We start from the raw sequence: 19,981 nt of genomic DNA, 5'->3' as shown, positions 1-19,981 counted from the left end.
GAGCCTCAATATCCGGAATCCGGGGATGAAGAGGTTTAGCGAGGATCTTCGGGTGTATGACTCCTAGGCCAGGATGACAGATTGCTGATGCCGTTATCTATATCTTTTGATGCTTGAACAATGGGCATGCCTTTATGCATTGGCACAATACTGACTAGTGCCCCGGATAGTGAGTGTCTGTGCGGAAATCTGACAGGATGCGGCCGACTCCGGGCGGGAATTGGGAACCGGACGGTATCAACGAGGATCCTCGGATTTGGTTGGCTGGCGATGAACGGCTGAACGGGGAGTCATCACCAAAGATAAAGGAATCCCGGTGGCCTCACCGGGGTGTGTGTCCCTTCCATCACAAGACCTCTCCGAACTCCGAACCAGCTGTTTCCTAAGGGCGGATTGCCTAGCCACAATTCAAGTGGTTCATGATGTTACCCTGCTTGAGGGGTGATGTGACTGGGGTTTTAGAAGAATGCGTGTTCGTATGTCAGCTGGACCAAGAAAAGGTTTGAGGAGAGATGTCCCGTTGCCTCAAAACGGATATTTCCAGGAGAACAAGACTCTGCGTTTTTACAACAGAGGTGAGGTGTGCATTGATATCGTATCCTGAATTTCTCCATCTCGCGATGAGCTGTTCATTATCCGATCCCTGAGGGGAAGAACCGTTCGGAAATAGGTAGGCTTACTTGCGTATAAAGGAATTTGACCAGGTTGAAAAGAGCCCCGTGACACACACAACTTGTCTTGACGGGAGAGAGGTTTTGGAAAAGCTGACGCCATTGCCACACAATATTATTCTTTTCTCCTCTTTTTCTCTTTTTTCGACTACCAGCGTATCGGTACGAAGACAAGGTAGGAGTGTCAATAGCAAAAAAAAAAAAAAAAAGGAACCCCTTGCGACTTCAGACTTGCCGAAGCAGGGTTTACAGATTAGCCGTAGCTTGGTAATTTTACGTATATCAACGGATAAAACCTGTTGAGAGGTCACGAGAAGGAAGGTGTCTTATTTCCTGCAAGATACTAACACGGATGTCAGTGTGGGATGAATTAAAAAAGAAGAGGGAGATGGTGGACCTTGATGGGTAGATACCTGTATCTGGATGGGCAAGTTTTGAACTCGCAACTTGATAACATGGTACCAGTACCTTACTGATAATCCAAGTACTGCGTACTACTAGGGTATAAGTGGCGGCAGGCCTGCAGAGACGGCTTCTCGTGCTGGGCCAAAACTCTGATGGAAGGCGTCGCGATTAGTGTAAGCCATTTGTCTGCAACGCCCGTGGTTTCCTGGGAGCTGGTCCCTTGTTTGTTTATTCTACAATGGCATGGCCAGGTGAGGTGGGCGGTTGACAGCGATCATTTTCGCAGATGCAGATGCTTATCGACGATGAAGTGGCATGATAAGGACGGATAGCCTAACTCAATGGGGCATCCTGCTCGCTGCTGCGTTTGTGCCTCGGCGTAGGAAGAGCTTGGCGAGGAGCTGAAAGTTGCAGCGTCGTAGAGGACCATTCCTGCATATCAACGTCACCGCCTGCAGTGGATGGAGACAGCACAGCCAGCCACCCAAGAGAGCAGAATGCTCGGTATATACAGAGACATTATGGATAGATGGCCAGTTCAAGAAAAAGGGGGGAGTGGATAGGCAGGGCCCTTAGCGAGCGCATCTCAGCCGGCAACTGCGCAGCACTGAGGGGTTCATGCGGAGCTGCTCCGACGCGTCGCCCTCTGTAGTCGAGGTGAGGTGAGCTGGTTCACGGCCTGAGTCGTTTGCATCTTGTTCTTGTGGCGTCAGCTGGAGCTGCGTTAGCGGTCTTGCCGCAGCGCTGTACCGGCTGCTATTCCTCGGCTGCTACTCCTCGGCAGCGCGCCACTGCTGCGCCGCAGATACGGCTCCCAGCCCGCCCGGCCGCCTAGACGCTGCTGCCCCTCACCGCCCCTCCGCTAAGCAGGCCAAGCTCAAACAACGGGCTTTTTTTTTCTTTCCCCTCCCTTGGAAACGACGAGCTGCGATACGAAAGGACGGGCAATTGTGATAGCAGATCCCAATTGGAAGTGGTACCAATTCGAGTGGAGGTCCCTTTTTTTCTGCCCTCTTTTTGCTCCACCGCTTTTGGAGGAGCCAACAAGAGGAGGATCTGGCCAGAAGTCCTTCAAGTTTGCTGCCCGCCTTTGTTTTGCCCTTCTGTCACCAACACACCAACCTTTTTCTCTTGACCGTTTTCCACCGCCAATTGGTTTTGGCCACGAAAAACGTCGTCAAGATGTCCAAGCCCACGAGTGTGACGGGCAGTGAGAGCGAGTTTGAGTTCATTGAGACTCCCAAGCCCACTGCCCCTACTTTTGAGAAGGATGAAGATTGCGGTGTCCGCACCACCAAGGTATGATGATCTGATTTGGCTGCATGACGTGTTCTTGGCGAAGCTCCCCCAGGATGTATGTATGTGAAGAGATGGAGAGAGGAATTGCTTGCTGCTGCTGCTGCTGCTGCTGCTTCTGCATTCTCTGCTCTTCACTCTGCGTGCATTCTTCCAAAGCGTCTCCAATTGCCCTCACAGATGATGAACTAGTGAGCTGATTGCTTGTCCCTCCATCTAGTACCCCTCCATCAAGAATGCTCCTCTCCCAGCTGATGGACCGGGCTCCGACTCCTTCAACAACAAGATCCTCTTCTCCATCCTGTTTGGCGTTCCCTTCTGGCTGAAGTGGAAGGTTGGCGGTGGCCTCAAGACCTTCATCTTCTTCGCCATCCTCTTTGATCTGCCCATCCTGGCGGGCTGGTGGCTTGTCATCTCCGCCATCTCCCCCCGCAAGACCACAAAGGCCAAGTACCCCGGCCGTCCCGTTGAGTACTACCTCGAGTTCAAGAAGGAGGCCGACCGTGCCAAGTACCATGGCACCAACAAGATCCCCATGGAGACCTTCCACGAGATGTACTTTGACGGTGACGTCGACTTCAAGGGCGACTGCCTCGAGGTCCTCGAGTACCGCCACGACTGGGCTAGCTTCCGCTTCACCGTCAGCCTGATCAAGTACTTTTTGCTGGGCATGATTCCCGAGCTCATCATGCACACTCGTTCTCAGGGTAAGCTTCTCTTACACCAATTGACAAGAGCTAAAACATGTGCTAACATGCTTCGTCCCCACTACGCAGATGAGGAGCAGGTCCGAGACCACTATGACCGCGGTGATGACTTTTACGGCTGGTTCCTCGGTCCTCGCATGATCTACACCTCTGGTATCATCTCTGACATCAACTCTGAGGAGAGCCTCGAGCAGCTCCAGGACAACAAGTTGACTGTTGTCTGCGAGAAGATTGAGCTCAAGAAGGACGAGAGACTGCTGGATATTGGCTGCGGCTGGGGCACCCTCGCCCGATTTGCCAGCGAGAACTACGGCGCCAAGGTTACCGGTATCACTCTTGGTCGCAACCAGACCGCCTGGGGCAACAGCGCCATGCGCAAGGTTGGCGTCCCCGAGGAGCAAAGCAAGATTCTCTGCATGGACTACCGCGACATTCCTGTTCCCGAGGGCCGCTACAACAAGATCACCTGTCTTGAGATGGCCGAGCACGTCGGTGTCCGTCACTTTGGAAGCTTCCTTGGCCAGGTCTACAACATGCTTGATGACGATGGTGTCTTCTTCCTGCAGATTGCCGGTCTCCGAAAGGCTTGGCAGTACGAGGATCTGATCTGGGGTCTGTTCATGAACAAGTACATCTTCCCCGGTGCCGATGCTTCTACCCCTCTCGGCTGGGTCATTGACAAGCTGGAGGGTGCTGGCTTTGAGGTCAAGAATGTCGATACCATTGGTGTTCACTACTCTTCTACTCTCTGGAAGTGGTACCGCAACTGGATGGGCAACCGTGACAAGGTTGAGGCCAAGTACGGCAAGCGATGGTTCCGCGTAAGTTTTCTGTCATTTGTAAAAAGTAGATGTTGCGAATACTGATCTTGTGTCACAGATTTGGGAGTACTTCTTGGCCTACTCTACCATCATCTCTCGACAGGGCTCTGCCACCTGCTTCCAGATTGTGCTGGTCAAGAACATCAACTCCACCCACCGAGTTGAGGGTATCCCCAGCCAGTTCAACCTGTCTGGAGCTTACGACAACTCTGAGGCTGACATCAAGGCGTGGGGCGCTAAGAACAACGTCATCTCCTCCACTGCCTTTACCTCTTAAGTGGGTAGAGAAATGGTGATGATTTGTCTCTATAGACTGAAACTTTTCAAACCGCTGGTTTTCTCTTTTGGACAGATGCACCGAGATTTTTTTGTCATTGGGTGACAATAATTGGTGTCTTGGAGCCTTTTCCCTTTTTCATCTAGAGCTAGAGAATGAATGTCTACTGGTTCATATGGGAGCTGGTTTAGGTTGGGCGGTGAGCAGTTGTTTTAATGACAGTCACGACATGACCTTTATGTTTATGAATGGTTATGGGACAAGAACAAAACGGATAAAATAATGGTATGTCTGGGGTATTCAAGGGTATTGGAAAAAGAAGATGGCAAACTTTTTGATGTCACCATGGGGTGCATGAGATTTGCAAGATTTAGTATGAATAGAATGAATGAATCTGAAACGGAAAATAAAAAGAGAAACAGAAAAAAAAAAGATGTCCAGACTTTGGGGGCTTGTAGCTTGGTAGACGTTTGTTGGTTTTTAAACTTGATGAATTGCTGCGTTAAGCAAAGTGTATGCGCAATCATACATGGCAAGTGTATGTGAACAAATGTGGTTAATTGTAAGTAAGTTGTTGGCTGAGTTGGGATTATTTTGCTTCAACATGACATGTTGCCCGCTTGGAGACACACCTGCGGAGCTAGTAAGATTCTTAAAATTATTTTCGCTGCCCGGCTTACACGGTCGCAGTGGTTACTCTTTTTTGCCGTTCCATAAGATTTGATTACAGATGTTTATTTTTTTGCTTACGAGGTTTTATGAGATGTGCAGTGAGATGGGAATGTAAGGTGCCGCTCTTAGCCGCCTGTGATGACGGTGGTTTTAAAGCCGAGGTGATTTGGTATCGATAAGGATGATGGATGTTGAGTTGCGATTATCACCAGCCAGCTACATTGCAATTCAACTCTTCATCTTGACCAAATTGTTTATTTTCAGAAGCAGATAAAACACAAACTTATATACACATAAGCTCATACCGATACATATTTACAATGCAGCCCAGAGGGTTGAGGGTGGCAGGACCACTCCGCCATCAACGGCCGTCCAAATCACCAATCCCTTCTTCTATAACAGCCGCGGCATCAAACCATTTCTCAACATCATCCAAATATACCCCCGTCAACATCCAAGAAATGAAATCTCGCCCCCCCAAAATCATCCGCGACTACCTCACCCCCATGCCCTCCCACCTCCTCACCACCACGCTCTCAGACCTGCTCCACGCACCACCGCCGCTGTCTTCATCGCTGCTCATGTCGTCGGAGAGACACCTTCCGCAGGGCCACCACTTGGTGTATTTCCCGCTGCAGACGGCGGCGAGCGGGTTGGCGTTTGACGGGGCGGATCGGGATCATGCGCCGAGCGGGGAGTTTACAAAGAGGCTTTGGGCTGGGGGGGGAGGTGCGGTTTGGGGGGGGGTCAAGGGCTGGTGCTTGATGGGAGGGCGTGGGTGTGTAGGGAGGAGATTGGGGATGTGAGGGTCAAGGGCGGTGGGAAGTGGGATGAAAGGGTGTTTGTGGATTTGTGGAGGAGGTATGGGCTTGGGCATGGGGTTGGGGAGAGGAGCTGGGATGTTGAGGAGAGGAGGACGTTGGTGTTTATGCGCAAGGGGGCGGAAGAGGTAGCTGCTGCTGCTGCTGCTGCTCCGAGAATCATTAAATGTGAGTTGTGATGAAGAAGAGACAAAACAACGAGAATATGATTCTAACTTGCTATTTTTATAGACCCTCACCCCCCTACACACTCTATCTCTCTCATCCCCACGCCTTCCCACCTCTTCCACTTCTCAGCACTCACATTCAACGCCCACTCCATCCACCTCGACCCCGGCTACGCGAGATGGCAAGACGGGCACAAGACGATTCTCGTGCACGGGCCGTTGACGCTGGCTCTTATGCTGCGCGTGCTCAACGACCATGTTGCTGGTGCTGGAAGAGGGCTGGTCAAGTCTATCGTGTATAGGAATTACGCGCCGCTGTATGTTGGCGAGGAGATGACTGTTTGCGTGAGGCGGGTGAGGGACGAGGAGTGGGATGTTTGGGTGCAAGGGCCAGAGGGGGGGATGGCGGCCAAGGGGAGTGTTGTGGTGGATGCGAGCAAGATGTAGGAACGAATGTGTATTGGTAGTTGTATGCATTTGAATTTTCCCTCTTCTTCCATCTATATAGAAACTTTCACCATTATATGTATATGTATATATGCATCTGTATGAGCATTTAAAAAAATCAACCCCCCCCCCCCCCTACATGAATCTTAACTTGCTTTTTCCCCTTCACTTCTCCTTCATCCTCACTCATACAAGTCTTCATCATCACTCGCCGTCCCGTCCTGGAATCCCATCACCGCCTTCCCCTTGCCCTTACCATTGACCCGCTCCTCATCCGCCTCAAGCTCATCATCCGTCGTCGCAACAGCTTTTCCTTTACCCTTGCCTTTGCTCGACGACGCTGACCGACCAGCAGCACTACTGCCCGATCTCGTCGAAGAAGCCGGTCTCTTGCCGCGATCTACCAACTGCTGCTGCTGCTGCTGCTGCTGCTGCTGCTTCTGCTTATCGGGCCCGCCTCCTTCAAACAGCGCCCTCACCTTTTCATAATGCGCCAGCTCGCCCGCGCTCACACTGGGAATCAGCTCCTCGTGCGCGCCGATGAAGTCCTCCTCCATGACCATGACGGCAATGTCCGCGGGCGTGGCGAAGTGATCGAAAAAGTAGGCCGTCGAGACCTCGTGCTTGGCGGCCGGGTCGGCGTTGAGGGCGCGCACCTTTGCGTCCACGGCGGCGGCCTGGCGCGTGACGGCCTTTAGCATGGCGTCGCTGCAGAGGGCGTAGAAGTCGGCGCCGGTGTAGGTAAAGGGCAGGCGCTGCGAGACGGAGGCGAGGGAGACAGAGGGGTGGAGGGTGAATCTGTGGATGTTAGCATATAAATGATCTGATTTGGAGGTATAAATGGAGATGAAAGGGGGCAACATACTTTCGAGTGAGTGCCTCCAAAATGGTCTGTTGCTTCTCGTGAGTGTCCGAAACACCAAGATACAGCATCTTATCGAATCGGCCGGGACGCAGCAACGCCGGATCCAGCAAATCGGGCCTGTTGGTCGCTCCAATGACAAAGACGCCTCCGGCATCCTCCCCGCCTGACATGCCGTCCAGCTCAGCCAGCAGCTGCGACACGATACGGTCCATGACGCCGCCGCTGTCTCCCTGGTTTCCTCTCTTGGGCGCCACGGAATCCAGCTCGTCGAAGAAGACGACGCAGGGGCGCGCGTCGCGGGCGCGCTGGAAGACGCGCCGCACGTTGGCTTCGGATTCACCAATGTACATGTTGAGCAGCTCGGGGCCCTTGACGCTGAAGAAGTTGAGGCTGTACTCGGTGGCAATGGCCTTTGCGAGTAAAGTCTTTCCTGTGCCGGGGGGCCCGTAGAAGAGAATGCCGGAACGCTTCTTCATGCCCTTGGCGAAGAGCTCGGGGCGTTCCAGGGGCAGCTGGATGGTCTCTGTGATGGCGTCCTTGACGTTGCCGAGGCCACCGACGTCGTCCCATGTGACGTTGGGGATCTTGGGGGCGCCGATGGAGTCGGAGAAGTTCTTGCGCGCGGCCTCGACGGCGACGTCAAAGTCGGCGGCTGTGAGGCAGCGCGCGGAGGATCCGCCGGCCACTTGGACGTCTCGCATCGTCACGGCCATGGAGCTGGTGACGCCGGATTTGGCAGAGAGCGCCTCGAGACGGGAGCGCTTGGCTACGGAGGCGCGTTCGACGACGTCGAGCAGGTCGCCGGCCACCAGGGCAGCTGTCTTGAGAGCAATGGCGTTGAGGTCAATGGCCGGCTCGAGGGACACGCCGCGGTCTTCGATGACGGCCCTGAGGATGGCCTCTCGCTCGGCTTCATCAGGGGCGCCCATTTCGAGCTCGTGGGTGAAGAGGGCGCGGACGCCGTCGGGTACCTTGTCGACCTCGTTGGTGGTGGCAATGAGCACGCGAACGTCCTCTAGTATCTCCTTGATTGAAGCCTCTATTCTGTCGGCCGTCAGCGCCTCAACGTGTTGGATGAGGAGCGCGCAGCAGTCTGGGCCACAGCTGATGGCTCGCTCTGCGCGTGTTCTCAGGAAGCCTTCTGTCTTGACGTCGCTCCCGCTGCCTCCTCCTTCGCTTATGATGTCGTAGGCGTCAATGGTGAATGTGTGCAGGCCAATGTCGCTGCAGGCATCCTTTGCCATTGTTGTCTTTCCAATGTTGCGATGTGAGGATGTGAGCAGGATGACAACGGGGGGCATCTTCAAGTGAACAGCCCTTTGGCTCGTTGCCGCGGCCAACAGCTCTCGTAGCTGGCGTCTCAGGGGAGGAACGTGTACTTGGTCACGATCTGCCAACTGCGGAGGGCCGCCGTCTGGTCCCCGTTGCGGCGTCTTCTTGAGGCCGAGATAGTAAGGCCAGGTGCTGTCTTTGATGCCGGGGATCCGGCTTGTCTCGAATCCTGAGCCGTGCATGGCGACAGTCGTGCTGTCGATGCAAGCAACGGTCCCCCACATGGATTCAGCCCCGTCCTCGTCCTCGTCTGATTTCTGCACCTGGATATGGCCAACTTTGAACCATGCAACGCTGTCGAGGTGTGAAATAGCCTCTCCTCCAGATTCGGTTGATCGTGCTGTCAGAGCCACCACGTCGTCAACCTCGGAGCCGCCCGCACCGGGAGCCTCCTGGAGCGCCCGGCCCAACTGCGCATCTACCGGCACGGCAATCAAGTCTCCCTGCCGGACAAGGCGTAGTTTATGCGCAAAATAGCGTTTTAGCCCGCCCAGCACGGCGGTTTGATACGCTCTTTCGGCAGAGATGGGGGTTCTTATGTGGTGTATGGCAATGTCTTTGGCATATGGGGGCTGAGAGGCGCTTGCGAACCTGGGCAGCGTACCCTTGCCTTGATAGGTAGATTTCTTTAGTGCCGATATACGCAAATAGGAGGCTCCATCGATATTCGCAATCAAGATGGGCGAGGCATAAGCTGCCGGGCTGGAAGGCCGCTGGACCTGCGATTCGAAAAAGGAGGTCCGCCGATCACCCTTTCTTGAGCTGTTGATGCGAGTGACGGGGCGCTGAGAGTAGCCCTCTGGCAGGCCATATACCCGAACAGGTCGCCAGTTGGACACTTCAAAGTCTGGGTGGTTGAAACTGCCCAGTCCAAACGCGCCAAATCCATTCAGGGGAGGTTCCTCTGCGGCCTCAATGCGGACCCAGTCGCCGGAGAAGCACCCAATCTTGGAGAGGGACGCCACATCAACGTAGATGCGCGCCTCTTCATCGTCTTCGGGGGATGGTTTGGGATGCAACAGGCCAGAGGGAATTTGTTTCCTCAGACCATGCACCTTGAATAGCCGCCCTCGCGACCGATCAGGGCGAGCAGTGGTGGATGTAAAATTGGAAAAGACTGAGCCCGGGGTAGCCAAGCCGTTGGTTTTTCTGCCGCGGAGAGTGCCGGCCGTCATTGGCGTTCCAGGCCCCAGCGAGTTCATCGAGTTTGTCGTTGGCAGCGTAGGGGCCTCTAGCGAGATGACTTCGTCCATTGAATCATCCGAAAGCTCCTCGTCTTGCTCTGAGCCCGAGAAATCGGTGTCCGTCTCTGTAGCTGCCACCGCGTCGTCGGTAACGGCGTCGGGCCGGTCGCGCTCTTCGGCAGCCGAGAAGAACTGGTCGTTGGTGCCGTCCTCGTCGTCATTGCCGTTGAGCTGCTGGTCAGAGGTCATTGATGCCGCCGGACGGGCCTGTCTCCGGTGGATGCCCCTCCCTCTCATCAGCACAATCTTTGTAGATTCCGTCAGGATGCCCTGGGCCACGGGCTCGCAAAGCATAATCTTGCCCGGGTTCGGCGGCAGGTGCGTGACGGGATGCGGCGGCAGAGGCAGCGGGAACAAGTCGCCGGAATGGACAATCTTGAGGGTGCTGAGAGCTGCCCTGAGCGCCGTGGCCACACGCTCCTCGGGCGTCATGTTGGCAACGTCCTTTGCATTGGGGCTCGTCGGATGGTCCTTGTAAAAGGTGCCCTCGCCGCTCTCCAGCCGTTTTGTCAATTCACTTTCCAGGTTGACAAAGACCGTGTCCAGCGGAAGGGGGGCCACGTCGAGGACGAGGATCTCAATGCCGCTGCGGCTGTGGCTGGACAGCTTCGAAGGGGCCACCTGTTGCAGGGTCATGGCGAAGCTCTGAAGCGCCGACGACGAGGGCGAGAACTGGATGGTCGAGTGGGACAAGTCGCCAGACCGTAGAACCGGAACGACGGACCAGGCCATTTCGACGGGATTCGCATTCGGGGCCCATGGCGCGACGGCAACGTGGTGGACATCGTCGACGAGCTCGTCGTTGGGATCTGGGCGTGTCGTTAGGATCGATCTCGTTCAGCAGCAGCAGGATACATCTGTCTGCTCATGCGCATTGCCGTCAGGTTGGCTTACCATTTGCGAGATGCGGGAAGAGGTCGGAAAACAAGTCGTCCGACAAGAAGCCAACGTCGCCCTTGGTGCGGTCGTCGAGCACGAGTCTGGCGGTGATGGCCGGCTTGTCCTGACGCCGCCTGCGGTTCCGTCTCTTGTGCGACACGACAGGCGCTCCGTCTGAGACAGCCATGTTGGAACGGTTTCTGGAGCTTTTTTTTTTTTTTTTTTTTCTTCGGTGCAAGATGCACGGCGGTTCGGTTCGAGGAGGGGGGCGAAGTCGGCGCAAGGAGCCGTCGGTTGGCTGTAGAAAGGAGTTGTCGGGTTTCTTAGATTTCGCAGTTTAAACAAGCACCCCGCGGCCGCTGGATCATGGCGCTGGCAGCAGACAAGAGACGCGGGCAGGACAGTCAAAGACGGCTGAGGAAAGAAGATCGGCGGGATCGCAGACAATTGGACTCGGCGCGTGTTGGGCGCGCTGCGATGCGATGCGATGCTGCTGAGCTGAGCTGAGCTGAGCTGGGAATCAGAGCGGCCTGCATGCAGATGCCAGGCGTGTTCGTGTCGCTGCAGATGCCACTAAGCGCCTGTGGCTCGGCTGTAGCCGTGGCAGCCTCGGCATTGGGGGACTGAGAACCCCAGATTTGCGCTCAGCTCTCCTGACTATGGACTGCTCCACCGGGACGGCGTTGCCAAGGCATTGGCGGCTACAGGCAATGGATTATATGTAAGCAATTTGTAGATTCACAAGACATTGGATGATTTTGATATTTAGAATTAATAGCGGCGAAAGTGCAGCATACTGCTATGCTATTGCCATGCAACTTACACCGAGCTACTAGCGCCAATCGCCCTATCTGGGACCGAGGAACCAGGAACGGGTAGAGTCTACACAAACTGAATAGCATTGTTATAAAGTGCATATCTACGTACATCATATACCATCTTTGGATGCTTAATGCTGCTTCGTTAAAGGCGCCGTATGGATTTTTAATCTGTAGATAGAACTCGACTATTTAATACACGTACTCCCCTTTCAAGTCAGCACTGCCACCACCAAGGCGAAAGCCAAGGACTGAATCAAGTGTGTCTCACAAGCTAAAAAAAAAAAAATTAAAAAATCCGCAAACAGATATTACACTGCGTGGAGAAAAGGGGAATGATATTATGGAGCTCGCTAACAGGGATCGTCTCTTCTTGATTCGCAACTCGATTGCGTCACATATCCTAAATGGCTTTCCAATGTAGGCAACTTCTGGAAAACCGGTTCTACGGGGTTCCTAGATTTAGATCTCAGTTTTTTTTCCACTCCCTTCTCTCTTCGCTCACCGCATTTTATCTCGATGTTTTGCATGTTGGAGTTTTTTGTCCCATATGCACGTCTGAGAATAACCGCATGAGCTTTTTGTCTATACGCTCGTTTGTCAGATACAGACTTTATTCTCGACAAAAATCATCTTTTTGTGTATTTTACACTTGAGCAGAGTAATAGAGACCAATTTAGCAGCGACTGGCTAGTGGCATGATCTACAAATTGATGTCATTGTTCTCTACTGTTGCTGGCGAGGGTCTGCGACGATAACAACGATACCCTACAAACAAGGCTCTATTCCTCGGTCTATAAGAGACAAAGTTGAAACAAAAATTCACAGACAAAGCAACTCACCATTAATAGCTGCCCATTGGTTAGAAATGGGCCACGAAGATCCCCTAAGCACAGCAGAGTGCGGCGTCATTTCGCCCCCGTCGACGGCATCCGAGGTCGCACAGCAGGCGGTTGCGTTCACAAAACAGTCCGAGAAACTGTCGCATCAGCGGTCAGACGACTCTTCGCCGGCCGTCGCTGTCCAGGCAGACTTTGTCACACCGCAGGATCCCGTCATCGTCACTTCGGATGGCAACCGTTTGCCGGGCGTGCCTCTAGATGAAGCTCACAAGCTGAATGTGCTGCGCGAGGACTTGACGCAGACACTGTCGCAAGAAGCAGAGACGCAATCGGGAGCCGAGAATCAGGAGAAAGCGTCAGGCTCAGGCCACCACAATGGAGAAGACGCTCGAAAAAACCATCATGGGGCCGAGAGCCATGATGAACCGTCTTGGCAGCAGTCGGAGCAAGAAACGTTGAAGCGGACCATGCCTCCGTCGCACACAAACCCCTTGTTTCCACCTTTGCCGCTGTACGGCCCGCCGTCTTGGCTACGGAACATCCAATGCTACTTATTTCGGGCAACGTCGTTTGTTCTGAGCCTGGAATTCCTTGGCGTGATTGTGCTCGGTTCGCTGTTTACGTCCATCCCGGGCTGGTGTAAGAGGTTGTTTCTGCCGGGTCAGGATAAGAAGCGGCCGTTTCACGAGGAGGAGCTCCAAAACGCCGCCAGAAGAAAAGAAAAGGAAAACGAATGGGATCCTAGAGGAGCGCAGAGAGATGTTGACGTCGAAAACGAAACAATAGTGGACGAATATCCGCCAAAAGAGGGCGGCAAAGACCCCATTATCTGCAATGTCGGCTACTATGCGCGCAGAGTTGGTCTCGACGTGGAGGAGTTTGAAGTCGAGACGGAAGATGGCTTCGTCATAGACCTTTGGCACGTCTACGATCCCAAGGAATACACCCCCTTAGACAAGACGAGCAGAGAGAAACTCGGCCCAACAATCTTCGACGGCCCAGCCTCGGGCTCGGAAGATTCAAGCAAGAAGCGCAAGTTCCCCGTGCTGCTGATGCACGGCTTGCTGCAGAGCTCCGGGGCCTATTGCTGCAACGACGACCAGAGCCTGGCGTTTTGGCTCTGCAAATCGGGATTCGACGTGTGGCTGGGCAACAACCGCTGCGGCTTCAAGCCAAAGCACGTCCTGCTCGAGTACAGCGATCCGCGCATGTGGTGCTGGAACATCCGGCAGATGGGCGTCTTTGACCTGCCGGCGCTCGTCTCGCGCGTCCTGCACGAAACCGGCTTCGCAAAGATTGGCCTCGTCTGCCACTCGCAGGGGACCACGCAGACGCTCGTCGCGCTGGCAAAGGAGCAGCGCCCCGACCTGGGCGAGAAGCTGACCGTCTTCTGCGCGCTGGCTCCGGCGGCCTACGCGGGACCGCTCATCGGCAAGATGTACTTTAAGTTTATGCGCATCATCTCGCCGGCCATGTTCCGGCTCATGTTTGGCATCCACGCCTTTATCCCCTTCATGATGCAGATGCACGCGCTGCTGGACCCGCGGCTGTACGGCTGGCTGGGCTACAAGGTCTTTTCGTTCCTGTTTGGCTGGACGGACGAGCGCTGGGACCGCGGGCTGCGGGATCGCATGTTCCAGTTTGCGCCCGTCTATGTCAGCGCCGAGTCGATGCGGTGGTGGCTGGGGCGCGAGTGCTTTGCGCAGCACAAGTGCATCTTGGCGACCAAGGAGGTTCTGAAGGCTGAAGAGAGCATGGACGCTGATGCGGTGCCGGATCCGGAGGCAGAGCGTGCTGGAGCTCATGAGGAAGCATCACCATCATCATCGCAAGCCAAGCATCAGCAGCAGCAGCAGCAGCAGCAGCAGCAGCAGCAGCAGCAGCATCGACGACGCCACCACATCAAGGGCTCTACCGCGTGGTACAACGAGCAGGTGCCTCCGTTCGCGCTGTGGATTTGCGGCGACGATCAGCTGGTGGACGGCCAGCGCCTTCTTCAACGCTTCGAGGCCGGCCGCGAGCCGCACGTGCGGGTGGTGCACAGCAAGACGATTGCCGAGTACCAGCACCTGGACGTCATCTGGTCCATGGATGCGCCCGACCAGGTATTTCGAGAAATCCGCGAGGTGCTGTGGAAGACGTGCGGCGCCGCTCGGGACGTTTGCAGGATCCCGGAGGGCTGCGATGCCGTGCAAGAGTGGGTACCAGCCGAGGCTGTGGAGACGATGGAGTTGATGGAGTCGAGCAGTGGCAGCAGCGGCGGCGAATAGGGAGTTGTTTATGCCTTTTTTTTTTACCTTGGGAATTTCTTTGTTTTTACCTTGGTATGATACCCTGGGGGTTATTTGACATGATTCATTCGATGGGCTGGGGGTAGGTCAAGTTGGTCAATCTGTTCTCTTCTTGGCTGGGACTACCTACCTATTTTTGGTCCAAAAAGGGGGGTGGGAGTTTGTCTAATAAAATAGGAGTTTGGATTTGAATGGATGCTATGCAATGGGCTAGGTTTAAGAGCTTGGATATATATTGCCCAAAGACTTTAATCCTAGATGGCTGCTGATTTGTGTTTTTTTCCATGTATATAGAGTATATACTTGAAAACGTCTTGGATTTTTACACTGCTTGTTCCACCTATGCAGCTACATCTGTATATCGCAACACGGCAGAAGCGACAGCAGTGGCAATACTGGCAAAGCGTGGCAGCTAGCGTGTGTAGCTATATGCAAAGTGATATCAACCTTGAGGGCATATATGTCTTTATAGTGTACGGACTTGGGCTGTCTGAATCAAGAAGTGTAAATCCGCGGAGTTCTTTTTTTGCGAATAGCCGTCGGACAGTTTACCGTAAGCATGCATTCCGTAAGCAAATAGGCGCGGGAATAGCTCGGTCTTGAAAGCTCGAAAGGCCGCATATGCGCGTTCAGAGGCAGATAAATTCTGCTTATTACCGCCATGTGCCGAATTTCTTTGAGTTGGGAAAGCTGCTAATGTCGGTTCTCTGACAGATAGGCCGCCAGGCTGCAATTGCACTTGCGAGTGCTGAATAGGCATTCCCAAACTAGTATACGTATTAGCAGCACTATTCTTGGTACACTGGCGGATTGGTAATTGCTTAGAGGCCTATGTGCTGTGCAGTAGCTGGGACTATCGTGACTTGATTCGCCGGAGCTGGCTCGCCTTGTCCTTATTTCTCACTCTTGTTTTCGCGAAACTCATAAGTGTAAGATCCTGCTGCTTCGTACGAATTCAGATAGTGCGGTAGCTTCTATGCGGACAAGTGACACTTGGCATGCAACGTCCGTGGCACCCACCCAACATATACTGATAGTACCTCTGATTGCAGTGTGTGTATCTATATTGCTTCATTGCACAGCTACAGAGTATCGTACTCATACTGATTTATTTGCCTTCATTACCCAATGCTCAAAGATAGATTTCCCCTTATATGTTGACGCTTCCCCGCATTTCTGCTCCAACTGCTCCAACACAGGGGCAAAAAATGACCCCAACGCCGGCTCAAGCCTTCTCCACAAGACCCGTCACGGCGCCGAGGTCCAAAGCAGAAAAGACTCCACCGCAACCTCCCCTGTATTCTCCGAGGATCCGATGGGCACCAACCTGTGGCACTTTAAACAGTTGATTCCCAGCGTAAAAGCTGGCAAAGGCTGGGCTACACGCGTAGTTTGCGCCATATGGCCCGCTAAGACTAGGGCGCCCGGAAAAGGGGATCCATTGAATGAGCTTAAACCTATGTCGGCGGCGATGCGGCATGGAGTTGAATTAGGTCGTCGACTGCCAGGCATACAAAGTGCAAAAGTTGCCGGGGGTGGGATGCGTGTTACGGCTCTTGTTCGTCCCACTAGCATAATTCCATTTAAATAACTGCGCTGCCTCCGCCGTGGTGGGCATCCCGTCCTATTGCGATCAGCTTATCTGTTCGATTTGTAACCCAAGAGTTAAAAAGACGAGACTTTGGCGTTCCAACGTCAGCGCTTTGGGATTACATTTTTTGCGGCTTCTCTTTTTTTGGTGGCCAGATTTATTTTTAAAGTAGTAGACATCTTCATTGGCTCTTCTTTTTCTTTTTGCCCTCCGTAACAGCATCTGAACGGACAGCAGAGATTGTCTTCTCACCACCACAATGCCTATCTCCTCGCTATTCACACCGGTCAAGGTCCCAGACGCCGATACATGGACGCACTACGTGGAGGCGCCCAGGAATTACCCTGCCGACAAGCGTTAGTATATTCGAGCACAAACTCCTTCTCTACAATCAGCCCAGCTAACGTCTTGCTCATCATTTCATCAGCCATCTTTGTCGATTGTGACACTGGCAAATCTTACTCTCACAGCGACGTCAAGCGCCTGGCCCTTGAATTCGGCAAGGGCCTCAGCCATGTGCTCAACTGGAAAAAGGGCCATGTCATGGGCCTCTTCACGCCCAACAACATTGACGTGCCGGTAGTCAACTTCGCCGTCCACTGGGCCGGCGGCGTGGCGAGCCCTGCCAATCCCACGTACACGCCCGAGGAGCTGGCGCAGCAGCTCAAAGACTCTGGCGCAAAGGCTCTCATTACGCAGAAGCCGTTCTTGGACATTGCGCGCAAGGCGGCGGCGCTGGCGGGCTTGTCGGCGGAGAGGATCTTGCTGCTGGGAGAGGGCCGGGATGAGACGGGAGTTCATAGGCATTGGACGGATATCACTGCCAGGGGGGCAAAGGTGCAGCCTCAGAAGGCGGTGATTGACCCCAAGAAGGATCTGGCGTATCTCGTCTACAGCTCGGTAAGCGTGGAACTATACCAGAATGAAGCTGCAGTTAAAGGGGGAGGGCTAACGATTCTATGTTGTTAATAGGGAACCACCGGACTACCCAAGGGCGTGATGCTCACCCATTACAACATCGTTGCTCAAGCCATGCAGATGGGCCGCGAGGAGAAGCTCCTGAACTACGACTCCGACTCCCAACTTGGCCTTCTTCCATTTTTCCACATCTACGTAAGTCTGCTTCTCCCAAAATATATGTCTCTGTGCTCACACAGTCCAGGGCTTAATGGTCGTGTTGGGCACAACCATGAGCGTCGGCGTCACCTGCATCGTCCTGCCCAAGTTCGACGTCGAAAAGGCCTGCCGCCTCATCCAGGACCACCGCCTCACCTTCATGTACGTGCCGCCGCCCGTCGTGCTCGCCCTGGGCAAGCACCCAGTCGTGTCAAAGTACGACTTGTCGTCGATGCGCTGGATCAACTCGGCCGCCGCGCCGCTGAGCAAGGAGCTGGCCGTGGCGGTCTGGGATCGCCTAAAGATTGGCGTCAAGCAGGGCTATGGCCTTTCCGAGACGTCGCCTGCGTGCATGGTGCAGCTGTCGGAGGAGTGGATGAAGTTCCAGGGCTCGGTGGGAAGGCTGTTTCCCAATATGGAGGCCAAGATTGTGGATGAGGACGGCAAGGAGCTGGGTTATAACGAGGTGAGTGAAGGGATTCTTTTCCTTTTTTTTCTTCTCCTTTTTGTGGCATCCTAATGACATGAATATTTCTTAGGCCGGCGAACTTCTCCTGAAAGGACCAAACGTTTTCCCGGGGTATTGGAACAGGCCTGACCTCCACAGCGAAACCTTTACCGACGGCTGGTACCGAACAGGCGACATCTTCTACTGCTGTCCCCAGGGCCATTTCTACATTACAGATCGCAAGAAGGAGCTCATCAAGTACAGTACGTTTTCTCCCCAATCCAACTATTATCCAAGACTTTACTCAAGACTAATTATTGTCCACTTCCAGAGGGCTTCCAAGTCCCCCCTGCAGAGCTCGAATCCAAGCTCCACGGCCGCGAAGACATCGCCGACGTCTGCGTCATTGGCGTCTGGGACAAGGAGCAGCACACCGAGATCCCGCGCGCCTACGTCGTGCTCAAGCCCGGCGTCGCGGAGACAGAGGCCACGGCCAAGGACATCATCGAGTGGCTCAATGCCAAAGTTGCGCCGCCCAAGAAGCTGCGCGGGGGCGTGCGCTTCATCAAGGAGGTGCCCAAGTCGCAGGCGGGCAAGATTCTGCGGAGGGTGCTGAAGGAGCAGGCCAAGAAGGAGGATGAGGCGGAGACGCCAAAGGCGAAGCTGTGAGGGGGTGGATGGGCGCGCGAGCAAAAGCGGGCGTTGGGAGGGCTGTGGTGTGTATTGATATATCAATGTATTTTATTTGTTTGAAATTCTTTACATATTATTGTACAATTTGGGTCGTGTATGACCCATTCGATGCCCCCATCTAGTATCCAATCGACAAGCCTACATGAATGAGATTCCGTCTCGTCTATCCGTGTATATATATCCCGGTGCTTATAGCAGTAAATGATCCCACCAGATTGTACAACTGATCCTAATGTCATCAGCCTGATTTTGAATAGGCGAAATCATCCCATTCTCTCCGCCTCTTCTAGCAGCTTCTCAATGCTGAATCTCGGGTCGCCGTTGGTAAACCACTCCAATAGCTTTTGCCTCTCTTCCGCCCTCTCTTTCCTCTGTCCGTCCAGCTCGTCGCCCTTTTGCTCCCATCCACCGTAGAATCGCTGCAAGCACATGACCAGCCACTTTGCGTGGTCCGGCTGCACATTCCTCCCCTCCATGACCTGTCCCTGCATCAAAACCAGGCCCTTATCCTTTATCAAGTCGAGGTGATGCGTCACCGTGGTGTGTGGCTGCGCAAACTCGCCTCGGGCCTTGTACTCGGCCAGCTGCGTGAACAGCACCGTGCTGGTCTTGGACGCCGCGTCAAAGGTCCACTGCATAAAGTGCATTTCCGCGCCTTGGCTCTCGTGCGGCACCGGGAGCACGAAGTAGGGGTTGCTGCGGGCGAGAGAGTCCATCGCTTGGTATGCCGGCGCGGGGATGACGGCGCATAGAGTCTGCGGTGAGGAGGCGTGGCGGAGGCGCCAGATGGCTGTGAGTTCCTTCTCGGGTAGCTCGGCGACCTTTTCGAGGTCGAGGATATCGTCGAGAGGCTTGATGGCGGGCTTTTCGCTTGATGAAGAGGCCTTTTTCGGAGTAGGCTTTAAGGGCGACGACGAGGGCGCATTGGGTTGTGAGACTGGTGTACCCTCGGTCTGGGGAATGGCAGTTCCTGTCAACTCTTCCACGATTGGGGGCACATCCACGGCGTCCTTCTTGCGCTGCTCCTGTATCTTGTCCGCGTATGCCGCTTTGAGGTCGTCGATGCTTCCGTGGCCCTCCTGCGATGCCTTTTTGTGAAGCTTCTCGCGGTACTTTTCGAGAATCACCTGCGAGGGCTGCGTCGTCAGGAATCGAACATCGTGGACTTGCGCCCAGCGACGCTGCTGCACGGCGCCACGAGCAGCGCAGCGCACCGACCTGGTCGCAAATTGTCGCAGCGTCGGTATTCGAATCATGGCTAAGAGAGTGTGTGACAAAAGTCGGAGACCAATTGGTCGTGCAAAGGGCAAGATTTTTCTCCGACGAAGCTCCAAGAAGCTCTCCAATCGATATGCGAATGCGGGATTCTTCCGTCATCGCCAAAAAGTGGATCCCGAATCTTTAACAGAGCAAAAAAACACCCCACCATGGCCGATACTATTCCTTTTGGCGGGACCGGAATTCTGCGTTTTTGGTGCAACGTTTACAAATCCATACAAATCCATTCCGTCGAGAAGCTTGGCTTGTCCGAGAAAACACCCTGAAACGACGCCGCTGGGACGGAAAATTGGAACCAGG

General features: G+C 54.2%; 7 protein-coding genes across 7 annotated transcripts; 5 read left to right on the top strand and 2 right to left on the bottom strand.

The window, feature by feature from the left end:
* The first annotated feature begins 1,985 nt into the window (after window positions 1–1,985).
* TrAtP1_012279 (uncharacterized protein) lies at window positions 1,986–4,786 on the top strand. Its single transcript, XM_014090320.2, has 4 exons — window positions 1,986–2,375; window positions 2,593–3,079; window positions 3,149–3,900; window positions 3,959–4,786. Exons 1-4 carry the CDS (start codon window positions 2,259–2,261, stop codon window positions 4,175–4,177), a joined length of 1,575 nt encoding a protein of 524 aa, XP_013945795.1. The 5' UTR covers window positions 1,986–2,258; the 3' UTR covers window positions 4,178–4,786.
* Window positions 4,787–4,906: 120 nt separating this feature from the next.
* Window positions 4,907–5,655, top strand: TrAtP1_012278 (uncharacterized protein; the record flags this gene model as incomplete). The annotated part of the gene is made up of 1 exon (XM_066115459.1): window positions 4,907–5,655. Exon 1 carries the CDS (start codon window positions 5,170–5,172, stop codon window positions 5,653–5,655), a length of 486 nt encoding a protein of 161 aa, XP_065971558.1. The 5' UTR covers window positions 4,907–5,169.
* Window positions 5,656–5,777: 122 nt separating this feature from the next.
* Window positions 5,778–6,284, top strand: TrAtP1_012277 (uncharacterized protein; the record flags this gene model as incomplete). The annotated part of the gene is made up of 2 exons (XM_014090321.2): window positions 5,778–5,838; window positions 5,902–6,284. The coding sequence occupies 2 exons, from the start codon at window positions 5,778–5,780 to the stop codon at window positions 6,282–6,284; spliced, it is 444 nt and encodes a 147-aa protein (XP_013945796.2).
* Window positions 6,285–6,699: 415 nt separating this feature from the next.
* Window positions 6,700–11,141, bottom strand: TrAtP1_012276 (uncharacterized protein). Its single transcript, XM_066115458.1, has 2 exons — window positions 10,620–11,141; window positions 6,700–10,534 (listed from the first exon to the last, which is right to left on the bottom strand). The coding sequence occupies exons 1-2, from the start codon at window positions 10,789–10,791 to the stop codon at window positions 7,092–7,094; spliced, it is 3,615 nt and encodes a 1,204-aa protein (XP_065971557.1). The 5' UTR covers window positions 10,792–11,141; the 3' UTR covers window positions 6,700–7,091.
* Window positions 11,142–11,836: 695 nt separating this feature from the next.
* TrAtP1_012275 (uncharacterized protein) lies at window positions 11,837–15,002 on the top strand. Its single transcript, XM_014090559.2, has one exon. The coding sequence runs from the start codon at window positions 12,291–12,293 to the stop codon at window positions 14,532–14,534; it is 2,244 nt and encodes a 747-aa protein (XP_013946034.2). The 5' UTR covers window positions 11,837–12,290; the 3' UTR covers window positions 14,535–15,002.
* A 906-nt stretch (window positions 15,003–15,908) lies between these two features.
* On the top strand, window positions 15,909–18,432 carry TrAtP1_012274 (uncharacterized protein). Its single transcript, XM_014090323.2, has 6 exons — window positions 15,909–16,502; window positions 16,574–17,046; window positions 17,119–17,259; window positions 17,309–17,728; window positions 17,802–17,973; window positions 18,042–18,432. Exons 1-6 carry the CDS (start codon window positions 16,406–16,408, stop codon window positions 18,377–18,379), a joined length of 1,641 nt encoding a protein of 546 aa, XP_013945798.1. The 5' UTR covers window positions 15,909–16,405; the 3' UTR covers window positions 18,380–18,432.
* TrAtP1_012273 (uncharacterized protein) lies at window positions 18,433–19,720 on the bottom strand. Its single transcript, XM_014090324.2, has one exon. The coding sequence runs from the start codon at window positions 19,657–19,659 to the stop codon at window positions 18,667–18,669; it is 993 nt and encodes a 330-aa protein (XP_013945799.1). The 5' UTR covers window positions 19,660–19,720; the 3' UTR covers window positions 18,433–18,666.
* Between the last annotated feature and the right edge of the window lie 261 nt (window positions 19,721–19,981).

This window comes from Trichoderma atroviride, chromosome 7, assembly GCF_020647795.1.
Source record: "Trichoderma atroviride chromosome 7, complete sequence".
NCBI lineage: Eukaryota > Fungi > Ascomycota > Sordariomycetes > Hypocreales > Hypocreaceae > Trichoderma > Trichoderma atroviride.
The sequence above is the reverse complement of the archived record's forward strand: the minus strand, read 5'-3'. Positions and strand labels throughout refer to the sequence as shown.

Bases quoted from the DNA above. Each gene is read 5' to 3' on its own strand.
- TrAtP1_012275 (XM_014090559.2), top strand. From the start codon at position 12,291: ATGGGCCACGAAGATCCCCTAAGCACAGCAGAGTGCGGCGTCATTTCG.
- TrAtP1_012276 (XM_066115458.1), bottom strand. From the start codon at position 10,791: ATGGCTGTCTCAGACGGAGCGCCTGTCGTGTCGCACAAGAGACGGAAC. The intron at 10,535-10,619 runs GTAAGCCAACCT...CGACACGCCCAG, and splicing joins CTTCCCGCATCTCGCAAATG to ATCCCAACGACGAGCTCGTC.
- TrAtP1_012274 (XM_014090323.2), top strand. From the start codon at position 16,406: ATGCCTATCTCCTCGCTATTCACACCGGTCAAGGTCCCAGACGCCGAT. The intron at 17,260-17,308 runs GTAAGTCTGCTT...CACACAGTCCAG, and splicing joins TTCCATTTTTCCACATCTAC to GGCTTAATGGTCGTGTTGGG. The intron at 17,729-17,801 runs GTGAGTGAAGGG...AATATTTCTTAG, and splicing joins AGGAGCTGGGTTATAACGAG to GCCGGCGAACTTCTCCTGAA.
- TrAtP1_012273 (XM_014090324.2), bottom strand. From the start codon at position 19,659: ATGATTCGAATACCGACGCTGCGACAATTTGCGACCAGGTCGGTGCGC.
- TrAtP1_012279 (XM_014090320.2), top strand. From the start codon at position 2,259: ATGTCCAAGCCCACGAGTGTGACGGGCAGTGAGAGCGAGTTTGAGTTC. The intron at 3,080-3,148 runs GTAAGCTTCTCT...CCCACTACGCAG, and splicing joins CATGCACACTCGTTCTCAGG to ATGAGGAGCAGGTCCGAGAC. The intron at 3,901-3,958 runs GTAAGTTTTCTG...CTTGTGTCACAG, and splicing joins ACGGCAAGCGATGGTTCCGC to ATTTGGGAGTACTTCTTGGC.